We start from the raw sequence: 14199 nt of genomic DNA, 5'->3' as shown, positions 1-14199 counted from the left end.
ATGTGAGTCTCTGTTTAGGCTGAGAATCAACTTGGTCCAAAGTAAATTTCAGAGCCAATCACTTGGAACTGGATGTACTTTTTTGTTTATTGAACCACTGTGTTGTAAATCATGTTTCCAGAAGAAAGACTAAGGGAAACCAGGGAGTTCCAGGATATTTAGGACACAGGGAGCTAAACAAGTATTTTGCTAATTAATCATATTGTGGCAGATTCTTCCAGTAAATGTAAAAGTTCGACTTTGTTCAATCATAATCAGTATATGTCATGTTAGATTTTCCTGGCAATGAATATAGAAGAGAAAGGAGTCTCTTTTTGAAATAACATTTTTATTGTTCATCTAGAATTAAAATTTTTCTATTTTATAAAATTGAAAAACATGTTTAATAACCTAGATATTTGAAGAGACTAGCAAGTACAGAAGGTTTAATATGATTCATAAGATGTACTTAGTGTTAAACACTTGAAACTTAAACTAAAAATAAGATGAATTATTGGGACTTAAAAAATTTCCCCTCTCATCACTTATGTGTGAAATCTAAACTATGACACAAATGAATTTATTTACAAAATATAAATGGACTCACAGATATAGAAAAGAAACCTAGTTACCAAAGGAGAAAGAGGGGTGGGGGGAAGGGATAAATTAGGAGTTTGGGATTAGCAGATACACACTGCTATATTTGGGGTTTCCCTGTTGGCTCAGTGGTAAGGAAGATCCCCTGGAGAAGGAAATGGCAACCCACTCCAGAATAATTGCTTGGGGAGTCCCATGGACGGAGGAGCCTGGCAGTGTATAGTCCACGAGGTAGCAGAGTTGGACATAACTTGGTGAATAAACAACAACAACTACTATATATAAAATAAACAACAAGGTCCTACTGTATAGCACAGGGAACCATATTCAATATCCCATAATAAACCATAATGGAAAAGAATACAAAAAAGATTGTATATATATGCATAAAATATATATATATATGTATATAACAGAATCATGTTGGTATATAACAGAATCATGTTGCTATATACCAGAAATTAGTGCAATATTGTAAATCAACTCTACTTCAATAAAAACAACAACATCAAAATTTCCCCTCCCCAAATGAGTTCTTGATTTCACCAGTACTGCACAATTCCATAAGAGATTTGGGGTTTTGAATTGTCGGTAACTCAGTACTCCCTTTTGCAAGTGTTTAAAAAGAAAGAAAATAAAGTATCTTAAAACACAATCAGAGCCTTTTTTGTACGTTGTATGAAGAGACAGCATCAGTTGCTGACTCTCAGCGTGGCCTGTTGCTGATGGTGGGCTGGTGACATAATCCCAGCATGTTCCTCAATACCTATCCTTTATCTTGACCCATTCCATCAGTTAGAGACCAGGAGGCTTCAGAAGAGCAATAGCCTCAGCCAGCAGCAGCCTTTGGGGGAAGAGACTCAGAATTAAGTACAGACAGGTTCGAATGGGAAGTTCCTGGTGCCTGGAAAAAGCAGATTCTATGCTAGTAGGAACGTGTTCTCTCTTCATGAGAGTTTGTGGGCTTGGCAAGAAGGGACGCACACCAAACAGAATTAGGAGTCCATATCCTTAATTAAATCGGTGGTCTTTTTACATGTGTAATGGTGAGCTTGCTAAGTAGAAGAAACAGGAAGAAAATAATTTCCCCCATCTTCCCTACTGCAGTAATGGAGAGCCCGCTGGCTGGAGGAAATAAAGGGGCAGTTTCCTCTAGCAGCTGAACTATTCTTCATTTTATGAATTTTAAGGCAGACAGGATGGGAATGAGTAATGAAGTTAGCATCTGAGGACTGTTGTTCCTTGGGAGGAGATAATTTTATGGTGATTAGTGACACCTTGCCTTCCCTTTTCTTTCACTATACTTTTTGTACATAATCTTTCCCTTTTATTAATTGGAATCTAACTGATTTTATAATCAAATAAATAAGAGCTTTCTCTCTATGCATGTATAATCATTTCCCCCAATTACAAGTCTCATTTTCATGAAGGCATAGCCTGGATCTGGTTATTTCTTGTCCCCTCTCCCTGCAACATGTGCCCAACATCTAGCGTAGTGGCTGTTGCATTGAAGGTTGGATGAATGAATAAAAGAATGAACATGCCATTGTAGAAATTCTAAAAACCCAGAATAAGATGAACATTTACCACTACCTAGAAGCACAGATATTGTTTGATGTGCAAATTCCTAGGTTCTGTTTCACACTGAGAGAATGTCTTTTAACAAACATGGGATCATATTCTATTTCACTTTTTTCCCCTTAGATGTTAATTATGCTTCTCCAGGTCAGTAAACACTCTTCCACAGTATGAGTATCTGACAGAGTAGAAGTCATTCTAGGTGTGCCCAAATCCACGGCTTGGCTCTTAATGCTGCTTCCAAGCCCAGGTGGCTGGGTTTTAGGGTCTGTGATGGGAACTCTGTGTCACAATCTGTACTGGGAAGGTATACTGGTGTTTTGTAATGAGACTTTCTATCAGAGATAAGCATGGGAAATAGAAAGGGCAAAGTTCTGGTTTCTGCTGTCTGAAGCTGAGGTCGCTGTGTCCAGTGGTGTTCTCCCAAACCAAATCATCCAGCCTGGAATTACTGTAACTTATCTTTCATATTTTTAAGAGGTACACCACTCCTCAGAAGAGAGCACTGCTCAGGTATGGGGGCAAGGGGCTGGAGTAGAAAGAGCATTGACCAAGGCATTGTGTGTATACTTGGTTTTGGTACTTGAGTGAGCCATTTATAGTCTCTAAAGCTTCTCTATGGCTTCCCTGGTGGCTCAGAGGATAAAGCGTCTGCCTGCAATGCAGGAGAGAGACCCAGGTTCGATCCCTGGGTTGGGAAGATCCCATGGAGAAGGAAATGGCAACCCACTCCAGTATTCTTGCCTGGAGAATCCCATGGACAGAGGATCCTGGCGGGCTACAGTCCACGGGGTCGCAAAGAGTTGGACACGACTGAGCGACTTCACACACACACACACACACACACATACACAAAGCTTCTCCATAGAAAGAAGTTTGGAAGTGGACTGTTTCATTTTTAAATAATTTATTGGAGGATAGGTGATTTACAATGTTGTGTTAGTTTCAGGTGTACAGTAAAGTGAATCAGTCACACATACATCCACTCTTTAAAAGATTCTTTCCCCATATAGGTCATTACAGAGTACTGAGGTGAGTTCCCTGTGTTACGTGTGTGTGTGTGTGTGTGCGAAGTACCTTGAATCATGTCTGATGCTTTATGACCCCATGGACTGTAGCCCACTATGCTCCTCTGTCCATGGGATTCTCCAGACAAGAATACTAGAGTGGGTTGCTCTGCTCTCCTCCAGGGGATCTTACTGACCCAAGGATCTAACCACATCTCTTATGTCTCCTGCATTGGCGGGAGGGTTCTTTACCACGAGCGCCACCTGGCAAGCCCGTGCTATTAATAAGTCCTTATTAGTTATCCATTTCATATACAGTAGTGTTTATATGTCAGTCCCAGTCTCCCAATTTATCCCTCCCCACCTCTATCCCTGGGCTTCCCTAGTAGCTCAGCTGGTAAAGAATCTGCCTGCAGGACAGGAGACCCTATTTTGATTCCGAGGTCAGGAAGACCCCCTGGAGAAGGGACAGACTATCCACTCCAGTATTCTTGGGCTTCCCTGGTGGCTTAGACAGTAAAGAACCCACCTGCAACGTGGCAGACCTGGGTTCGATCCCTGGGTTGGAAAGATCCCCTGGGGTAGCAAATGGCAACCCACTCCAGTATTCTTGTCTGGAGAATCCCATGGACGGAGGAACCTGGTGGGCTACAGTCTGCAGGGTCACAGAGTCGGACACGACTGAGCGACTAAGCACGCATGCACCTCTACCCCGTGGTAACCATAAGTTTGTTTTCTACATCTGTAACTCTATTTCTGTTTTGTAGATAAGTTTATTTCTATGGAAGTGGATTTTTTCTTAATGAGTAAAGGAGAGACATTCCCAGGAGATCTGGTATACATGTGAGAAAGAATGAATTGACTGTGACTCTAAAAAAGATGAATTCATAGATAAACAAAGCACCCTTGTCCTAAGGAGAAAATTGGGATCCCCTTCCCAGTAATCAGAGATCTCAAAAGGTAGAAACACCTGGCCGATCAGACCTATGGACACCAAGCTTGAATACTGTGTGTCAGTTTGAAAGACCAGCTTCTTACTTATAAGTGTTTCATGTGTTGGGAGTATACCTTACCTACCCTCACTGATCTCTCTTTTCTATCTTCCTCCTCTGTTGCTCCATTCTCTCTAGAACAATGGTCCCCCATCTTTTTGGCACCAGGGACCAGTTTCATGAAAGACAATTTTTCCGTGGACCAGGGCAGGGTGGTGGTGGTTTCAGGATAATTCAAGCGTATTACATTTATCATGCACTTTATTTCTATTTTTGTTACATCAGCTCCACCTCAGATGATGAGGCATTAGATCCCAGAGGATGGGGAAACCCTGCTCTAGAACTTCTGTTAATAGGAGGAGGGGGAGATCAGAAAGGCATCCCCATTGTTTCATTTTACAGTCCTTTTGCACTTTGGGGGGCGATGGGAGGTGGTTTCCTATGAGCTCATAAGTATCTGCCTTCCATGGCACGGCACCTCCATCAGCCCAAAGCAGTAAATGATCCTGGCCTGCTGTCACTAAACAGTTGTCTAAACTGCTATTTCCTTTACCCCTGTTCTCCCATCCCTGTTTTCACATCACAAAAACTATGCGCTCCTTGAGCAAAGAGCCTCAGACCTCTTTACACTCTTCCTACCCTTCCTCTGAGCCCTGGGCAAGAAGGCTCTGTGGAGAGTACTCCCCTTTATTTTTGCCTGTTTCCTTTCCCCATTACAAAATCCTGAAACTTGCCTTCCCCATGTCGATTCTGCTTTATTGTCACCATCTTCCATGGGGCACACCTCCTGCAATCCTGAACAATAGAATTGGAAAGAAGGGGCTCCATCCTTTTTTCTCCTTCACTGTCATTTCCACAGATTTTACGCCCCATGTACTTTGGAGTGTTTTCTCCTAAGTCCTAGTCTTTCCTACTCTCTCTCCAGCTTTACCAATGTTATCTACATAAGTGATTTCCAAAACAGGGAGATTTGACATAGGCATTCCTAAAGTCTACCCCAAACTTGCTGAATCAGAACCTTCAAGATTCTGGCCCAGGAATCTGCATACTTAAAATGCTCACAGGATGCTTCTGAAATAGACAATCTGATTAGCAATGTTTGGGGACAAAGTATGGCTCCATCATATTTGCTGATAGATCTCATGTCACTCACAATGCCCATTTCTACATATTTGCTGCCAATACTCTTTAAAAATTTTTTTTATTTATTTTTAATTGATTGATGATTGGTTTGCAATATTGCTTTGATTTCTGTCATTCATCGACATGAATTAACCATAGGTGTACCTATGTCCCCCCCTCTTGAGTCTCCCTCCCACCTCCTGCCCATCCCCACCCCCTAGGTTATTACAGAGCCCCAGTTTGAGTTCCCTGAGTCACACAGCAAATTCCCATTGGCTATCTATTTACATATGTTGATGTATTTACTTCTATGCTACTCTCTCCATTTATCTCGCCCTCTCCCTCTTCTTCCCCACCCTTGTCCATAAGTCTGTTCTCCGTGTCTGAGTCTCCATTGCTGCTCTGTGAACAGATTCATCAGTACCATCCTTCTAGATTCCATATATATGTGTCAATATATGATATTTGTTTTTTTCTTTCTGACTTACTTCACTCTGTATAATAGGCTCTAGGTTCATTCACCTCATTAGAACTGACTCAAATGCATTCCTTTTTATTGCTGCCAACACTCTTAATGACATTGATTGTACTGAACCTTCCCACATCCTGAAATCTAAGATCTTGCTCTTGCCAAAATCCCAATATGCAAATATCCGGGAGAAAGAATGTTCAGATGAAAAGAACCAAGCCCTTAGGGTGAAATGTGCCTGGAGGGCTTAAAGATTAAAAGACCAGTGTGGTGGACAGAGGGAAGCAAGTGAGAGGAGAGACCTAAGTCATGAGGTGTGAGTGAGACAGAGCAGAAAGCCATTGCAGGGCTTTGGCTTCAGCTGTGGGTGAAACCAAGATCCTCTTGAGCAGAGAGAGACATGATTGGTCTTGTTTTTTAAGTCTGGTTGCTATATTGAAGAACAAGGGTGGAAATATGGAAGCCAGTTAGGGTTTCATCACAATAATCCAGTTGATGGTGCAGAATAATAGGATGAAGCTGGAGAGTGTTTGCTTTCTGGATATATATTTTGACAGTAAGTTCAGCCATTCAAGTAGGCTGGGATTTCACTACATATACACAATGTCCATATTCATCTCTAAATGACTGATCCTATACCATGTATATCATTGTTTCAAAGCTTTTCCATTCTTCCTAATTTCCAAACTCCACCTTCACATGACCTCTACCAGTCTCCTCTTTCATAAACTCATTGATTTAGTCAATAAAAACAAACTTGTTATGGGGGTGGTGCTGCACTAAGTGTTAGAGATACAGCAGATGGCCAGGAAGGCAGACCTAGGTCCCTACCCCTAGGTTTTGTGCTCTGCTGCCAAACTCAGAAATGCAAATAGGCAGAGAGTGATGAGCGATGGGTAAAGGAAAGGTGTTCCTGGTTTTCCTCAGTTCTCTGTCCTCCATCTCAAAATACATCTTCCTCATCCTCTCTCCTTTCCTTTCATTATCAGAGAAAGATCTGCTTCTACTACACCAGGGCAACCACATCCTTAGTGGTCCTAACGGAGTCTTGGATCTTGGCGTATATGTTATGCCCATCTTTCACTTTCAGTCACCCTCCCTTTTTAATGCTCTCCCTCTATCCTTTAACCCTCCCTAATCTTTATTTTATTCTTTGATCATGCATGGGCAGAGCCATCTATGGGGTCACACAGAGTCGGACACAGCTGAAGTGACTTAGCAGCAGCGGGACCTTAGTTCCCCAACCAGAGATTGATCCCATGCTCCCCTGAAGTGGAAACACGGAGTCTTAACCCCTGGACCACCAGTAAGGCCCACTCCCTCATCTTCAAGTGATTCCTCCTTTGACATTTGCATGCATTAATTCATTCAGTAACTCAGCAAGTATTTAATGAGTGGTGATATCCCACTCCCCACTTACTTCAGGTCTGTACTTTGGCAACTGAATGTGCTCAGAGAAAAACACACAACCACGGTGACAAGTCTCACTTTCAATTCATGGTCATTAACCTCGAGCTGCCTTGCAATCCACTACACTTCCTAGCTCGTTCCCTGTGCAGTCTCCTAGACATCTCCTAGACCTCTATCCTGAACTTTCAATACCTCGTCCTCCATTCTCCTCTTAGTTGATGACTTTGCTCCCTATTTCACTGAAAAATGGAAGTGTTTGGAAATAAACTTCCACAAGCTTCCACCACTGAACACACTGATCTACCTGCATTTATTCCCAGATACTTGGCTGTCTCTCCGGCATATAATGTGTGTGGTGTGTGTTCATATCACTATCTAAGGCCAAACTTGGATCCTGAAGAAAACAGTGACACCCATTTCCAGTGAGTGATCAAGTCACATTAAACATTAATATCCATTCAAAAATTTTACTGCTAGCATAGTTTCGTATTATGAGGGTGATAGAAAGTGAAGGCAATATAAACAAACATCCATTTGACATGCCTGTGTGTGTTTCAATAATTGCATCGTCTATAACTTCAGACCATTGTTTACAACCGTCTATATACAGAATTTCCAGTGCAGGTAGAAAAGACTGTCACCCAGCTCCTTGGATTTGGAAAGAAATGAATCTTAGATGTGTATTTTTTTTCCACTTATTCTGTCACCAACATTCCTGTATACTTTATTATGCAAAATTATTTATATAATCTTTAACAAATCTTTTAATTTTTACAATTTATAGGCATATTTGTCACAATACACAAAGAAAACAGGATTCATGTCCAAGTTTCTAAAGTATTAGTGTAGATTTCGCACAAGACACCCACTAATGGGCTCTTTAATTTTTAAATAATTAGGCAATTGCTGTTTTGCCTTCTATTGTATAGGTATCCTTGATAGATTGTTAAACAGATTTTCAAATATTTCTGATATTATCTGTAAAAAATTAGCTATTTTTAGTTAATTTTTATTTATTTAAAAGATTAATATGTTTTCTCTTGTAAAATAATTAAGATACTTGATATTCAAAATTTTACTACCCCTGACCCTCCAAAAAACTACTGCTTTCCAACCAACACACTGTCAGGGATGGATTAGATTTAAATAATGAGAGATGTCACTATTTGTATTATATACATATTTACTGATTGCTGCTGCTGCTAAGTCGCTTTAGTCATGTCCGACTCTGTGCGACCCCATGGACGGCAGCCCACCAGGCTCCCCCGTCCCTGGGATTCTCCAGGCAAGAACACTGGAGTGGGTTGCCATTTCCTTCTCCAATGCATGAAAGTGAAAAGTGAAAGTGAAGTCGCTCAGTCGTGTGCGACTCTGTGCGATCCCATAGATGGCAGCCTACCAGTCTCCTCCGTCCATGGGATTTTCCAGGTAAGAGTACTGGAGTGGGGTGCCATTGCCTTCTCCGATTTACTGATTACTACAGTATAAACATTATGGGGCTAGGGACATCCAGCACATATAGGAACAACTCAGAAAGTACCTGTAAAATGAATAAAGTCATGAAAGAGTACCTGTTATTCACCAAAGAGCGTGATAAGCACTATAGGTATAAACATGATGAGACAGACATGGTTTCTGTTAATTTAAGTTTAAATTGGTCCTTGGAAGAGGTTTTTAAAAATAGTCACATAAGGCAACTGGACTTTTAAATTGTTTGCGTTTCCTGTACTTTTTAATCTCCAAAAAAGAAGTCAGCTGTGTTGTCTTAACTGATGATTTGTTGCCCTGATAACATTATTATGGATGTCATTGACAATCTTTGGTCCTAAGTGGTATAAATACATATAAGAAATCTTTGTGAAGTCAAAAGAAAATCTTGGCATGTCTCTCTTCTCCCAGATGCTAGATTTTTTAATTCAAACCAAGTTTAAGACTCTGTCTTTCACTTATATTAGCAAACAATTACAAGATAACATTTAACTAAACAGGCAGAGAGTTGAAAGTCAAAAAAAGTAGTATTTGCTGGCCAGTTCAAAAAAACCCCTCGTGGCTAAGATGGTAAAGCAGCTGCCTGCAATGCGGGCGACCCAGGCTCGATCCCTGGGTTGGGAAGATCCCCTGGAGAAGGAAATGGCAACCCGCTCCAGAACTCTTGTCTGGAGAATCCATGGACAGAGGAGCCTGGAAGGCTACAGTCCATGGGGTCGCAAAGCATCAGACACGACTGAGCGACTTCACTTTCACTTTCTTTCAAAACAATCCAGCAAAGAAAAAAAGAGTCAACTTCCTTTGGTTTCAGGTTTTGTTTGTTTGCTCTGTCTTTAGACAACATAGAACAATGTCAACTTGACTGAGCTACAGTCTCCAGAATTCTCTTTAGAGAATGTTTCTGGTAAGGATGAAGCACAAGCAACATTTTCTTTTGAGAGCTGAAGGCTCTGTTCATACACGTACAGGCCTCATCGGCCAGGATGACACTGCTGATATTTTTGACTCACAGTGACAAGAGGGCAGACGGTGACACCCCAAGCCCCAGCCAGGAAAATGCAGCAAAGAGCTGTCCTCCACCAACCCCAGACAGGGAGCCTGGCCCTTCCCCAGTTGGGCTGCCACGTTCCGTAACCGCTGCTACCTCCCTCTGTGTCCTGTTATGGGCTTCTTAGAGATTACATACTAGCCCCTTGCACCAAACACTCTCACTCCCACTCCGAGGCATCTCCAGGATTGGCTTGGGGAAGCACAAACTCCTCTCTACCAGGATTGCCCCTATCTCGGATCCAGCTTAGATAATATACCTCTTGTCTTCGAGGCTGAGAGTGATTTCAATCGCCTTGGAGCCAAGAGCTCAGCACAGGCACTCAGGGTGGTGGAAGGAGCCCAGACCACCCATGCGATTTGGTGGGGCTGATCTGTCCGTTTTGAGGCTCAAGGGCTTTGGACATGAGCTCAAAGGGTTTAATTTCTGACACACCTTCTGTCTGGCTCATCAGGGACCGTGCTGAGGGAATGACCAGGAAAATAACAAGGTCTAGGCTGGAAGAGCATCCTCTAATCACATACCTTCCAACCGCCAGGGGGCCTCCATCCTGGAGCTCCACGCCCTTCATGTCCAGATGACCCTGCCTCAGCGCTTCTACCCCTGACAGCAGATACCAGGCAGATCAGGCCTCCCTCATTTCCTCAGGCTTGCACAACCAGGGAAATGACCTGTGGATGAGGACAACCATCGGTGTCCAGTAAGTCACCCTTTGCAGATATGTAAGAGAAATGACCTGCAGGGACTTTCCCCAGGCACCAGTCCAGCTGTTCTCCTCATGCCCGACCTCCCAGGGATGGCTCAGTATAAATATAGCCACCACTCCACAGCAGGCAGGGACCAGCCGCTCTGATCCACTGGGGATCAGGTAAGAAACCACTTCAAGGAGCCATTTCTTTGAAAACATTTGCTTTAAAACATAACTCTTCTGATTTCTATTTCTCCAATACACGGTCAGTGCTGGCAGAGTGGCGCAAGGGAAATGCTTTTTGATTACGACAGGCTGCTTTAGTAAGACACAGCTTGGACCCAACGGTCCTCTTCTTCCATCAAAGCCATCTGGGTGACCTCTTAGACAGTCTTGGGTTCAGGGCTGATGGGTTCAGAATTGAGGGCCTGAGGCTGCGAGTAAGGTCCTATTGCAGTGTGTCCTAGTAGGACCACTGAGAGTCTAGTAGAGACGAACAGCCAGGCTCTCCTCGACATACAAACCCCAGGCAGAGGGGGTGCGAGGCTTGTCCGTGTCTCCCTGACCCTCTCCTTTCCTTTCAGCACAATGAAGCTCTTCACAGGCCTCATTCTCTGCTCCTTGGTGCTGGGAGTCCACAGCCAGTGGATGTCCTTCCTTGGTGAGGCTTATGAAGGTAAGGCCAATGGAGGGGCAATGGCATTCTTGGGCCTCTAGGCTTCACCCTAAACACCCCTGAGGGTTGGAGCTGCGGTCCTAGGAGGTGTTCCCATATGTGGTAGAATGTGCCAGGTTTTGGGGGAGTTTTTTTCAGAGAGTTTGAAAAGCACAGGATTTATGTCCATCAGGTACTAGAGAAAGAACGCGCATCATTTCCAGCTGAAATAGCAGTTTGAGTGGAAGACACAAAACAAGTCTGAAACGGAATGAACTTTCCCTCAGACCAATTGCACGAAGTAGGGTGAAAGCGGTCCATCTGTTCTCCTCTCCTGTTTCCATCCCTGCTCCTCCCTCCCTCCCTTCCTCTCTTCCTTCCTTCCATTTCCTAGTTGGACAATTCAGAGACCTTCAGAACACCTTGTCGGTCCTTCCTATACTCAGTGACACCGTCCCTGCTTTAGTCTATTTCCTACCCTTTCCGAGCTGTTAAACTTACAAAAAATAAAGGTGTGTGTATGTGTGGGGTGGGGGGGGCACCTAATATCATATGAAAGCCTCCACCAGGAACTCAGCCCTTTCACACAAATCAAGTGACCAACTCTCTTGCTCTGCCCAGGGCTGGGGAGTTTTCCAGGACACTAGCAGCACTAACTGGGCCAGTTCCACGAAGACAGGGGCAGTTCTGGTCAAGCTGGGACAGTTGGTCACCTACTTACCTGCAGAAAACCTCCTTGAGGGGGCATCTTCCTCCACCGAAAGGGGAGAAAACCGAGGCTTAGAGCATCCGAGTCCATCGCCCAGGGACTGAGTGCCCGTCAGCAGGTGGCAGGACAGAGGTGGGAACCCAGCTGTGTTTGAGGCCAAGGCTCTCACCGAGTAGACTTCTCCCAGCACCACTTCCTCAAGCCGAGGGCTGAGCAATCTTGGCTGCAGTTTGGAGTCACCTGGGGGGCCATGAAAACTATTGCTGCCTGAGACCAGCCCAGAGATGGGGAGGTGATTGGCTTGGGCTGTGAGGGCTCAGGGGACTTTCAATGTCTCCCCAGATGATTGGAAAGTGCAGCCAGGCTGAGGAAAAGACCCACTGCCTCAAGCAGCCCACATCATCAGTACCGTCCACTGGAGAGTTCTCAGGATTCCGTTCACTCACCTAACAGGCAGGGGAATCAAGTCACAGTTGATCCTTTCATGAGGCAGAAACACATTTCTTAGGTGTCAGAGCAGAGGAGCTGTATGTCTGCCCCTTTCTCAGAATCTGTCTCGCATGTCACCTCCTCACTCACCCACGTGCCCTGGAGCTTATCCTATGCAGCTTTGTCTACAACAGTGGTTCTGGACCCAGGGCAACTTTGTGTCCTGGGGACGTTTGGTGATGTTTGGGTGCATTTTCGGTTGTCACACTGGGGAATAGTTTGAGAGGTCAAGGATGCTGTTAGACATGTTATAATATCCAGGACAGCCCTGAACAGCAACAATGTACCTGGTCTCAAATTTCAATAGAATGCTGTTGAGGAATCCTGTCCTGTAATAACTCTCTCTGTCCTTAAACATATCAGGTAGAGCCCTCATTGACATGCAGCAGAGACAGCATCACAGGGGTCAGACAAACAGGTCCCACAACTGTAGCCCCTCCCCTACCCCACCCCAATGACTCTCATTCCAGTACCAGGAGCAGGCAACTGGGCATAAGGAATGCTCTTCTCATACGGCATCCGTGGTGCTATGACCACAGGCTGAAACCGAGTCAGTGGAAGATGTTTCATTCCTTGATTCTTCTGTAAGCAGTGTCACCGTTTTCTCTCCCCTGATAATCCTTACTCCATATGCTTTGCTTTCCAGGGGCTAAAGACATGTGGCGAGCCTACTCTGACATGAGAGAAGCCAACTACAAGGGTGCAGACAAATACTTCCACGCCCGCGGAAACTATGACGCTGCCCGAAGGGGACCTGGGGGTGCCTGGGCTGCTAAAGTGATCAGGTACCAGGGTCCCTGGGGATGCAGGGATGGGTGAGCAGAGCTTGGCTGCCTAGGACAACCTGGAGGGGCCAAGCCCTGGAGAACTTTCCTGTAGTCTGTGGGCCCTCCTTCTCTTACCCACCCTCCTGCTCTGTGTCCAGTGTGAGGTCTGAGGGGCTGAAGAGCAGAGCAACTTGGTGAGACAGGTGACTACCCTCCCTCTATGGGTGCTGTTCACTCAGCACAGGGCTGAGGTGGGCTGAGCCCAGGGAGCCTCAGGGTTGTAGCCCCTCTTTCCTTGGCTCCTCTCAGAGTCATTGATCCCTTGGAAAGAGGAGAGATGGGAGGGGTGAGGCTGTGGCTCATAGTCCTGGATTAATCCCCTCCCTGCCCTCCTCCTTTCCAGTGATGCCAGAGAAAATATTCAGAGATTCACAGACCCTCTGTTTAAGGGTACGACCAGTGGCCAGGGTCAGGAGGACTCGAGGGCCGACCAGGCTGCCAACGAATGGGGCCGGAGCGGCAAAGACCCCAACCACTTCAGACCTGCTGGCCTGCCTGACAAGTACTGAGCTGCCTCTCTCTCTGCTCAGGGGATGGCGAAGTGAGTCCCCAAGGGCAGGGATGCTGACCTAGAGAGTTCTCTGTCCTCAGAAGGCAGCAGATCTAATAAATGCTCAAGAGATGGAATACTGAGACTGTGTGTCATTCTTTGGTATAAGGACAGCCTGTTAGTTCCAGGACTGATGGCCGGACACCAACGTGAAGGCTGAGCCTGTGCTTGTGTGTTTGGTTCTGGGATAGAATCTCAGCATCATTCAGGACAGACGCCCTCTCCAGCCTTCCCTAATCAGACCCACTCCCTCCCCAGGCCCCTCTGGTTACACGGGGGCCATTTCCAGGCCCTTCTCAGTCAGTCCTTCTCACTCCCTGCAGTTGTGTCCTGTCCCCTTCTCTGTCCCCAAGTCTAGTCCCCTAAGTTTGTCATCAGAGCTCTCTGTGTGGGGTCAAGGGACACTGTCCTAGAAGGTGGGACTGTAGAATTCTCTTGGGACTAAGCTATGAGTCACACATCACTTCCCTCCAAACAGGGAAAGAGTGAGACAGAACTCTGTCTCCCCAGGAACTGAGACAGGTACCCAGAGGTGCCCAATAAATGTTTGTGGAACTGAACATGTTGATGGAAGCTGGAGTCTTCGAGTCA

At 45.0% G+C, this 14199-nt stretch overlaps 1 protein-coding gene across 2 annotated transcripts; it reads left to right on the top strand.

Annotated features, from left to right (window-relative positions):
- The first annotated feature begins 10306 nt into the window (after nt 1-10306).
- LOC102276855 (serum amyloid A protein) lies at nt 10307-13685 on the top strand. 2 transcript variants are annotated; one of them, XM_070365116.1, is made up of 4 exons: nt 10307-10390; nt 10963-11054; nt 12878-13016; nt 13402-13685. In XM_070365116.1, exons 1-4 carry the CDS (start codon nt 10368-10370, stop codon nt 13565-13567), a joined length of 420 nt encoding a protein of 139 aa, XP_070221217.1. In that variant the 5' UTR covers nt 10307-10367; the 3' UTR covers nt 13568-13685. The 2 variants fall into 2 exon arrangements, with proteins under 2 accessions (XP_070221217.1, XP_070221218.1); XM_070365117.1 differs by lacking the exon at nt 10307-10390 and adding an exon at nt 10526-10558.
- The last annotated feature ends 514 nt before the right edge of the window (nt 13686-14199 follow it).

The sequence above is a fragment of the Bos mutus genome, chromosome 29, assembly GCF_027580195.1.
Source record: "Bos mutus isolate GX-2022 chromosome 29, NWIPB_WYAK_1.1, whole genome shotgun sequence".
Classification (NCBI taxonomy): Eukaryota; Metazoa; Chordata; class Mammalia; order Artiodactyla; family Bovidae; genus Bos; species Bos mutus.
Note: the sequence above shows the minus strand (reverse complement) of the source record. Positions and strands in the feature narration are given on the sequence as shown.

Bases quoted from the DNA above. Each gene is read 5' to 3' on its own strand.
- LOC102276855 (XM_070365116.1), top strand. From the start codon at position 10,368: ATGAGGACAACCATCGGTGTCCA. The intron at 11,055-12,877 runs GTAAGGCCAATG...TTTGCTTTCCAG, and splicing joins CCTTGGTGAGGCTTATGAAG to GGGCTAAAGACATGTGGCGA. The intron at 13,017-13,401 runs GTACCAGGGTCC...CCTCCTTTCCAG, and splicing joins TGGGCTGCTAAAGTGATCAG to TGATGCCAGAGAAAATATTC.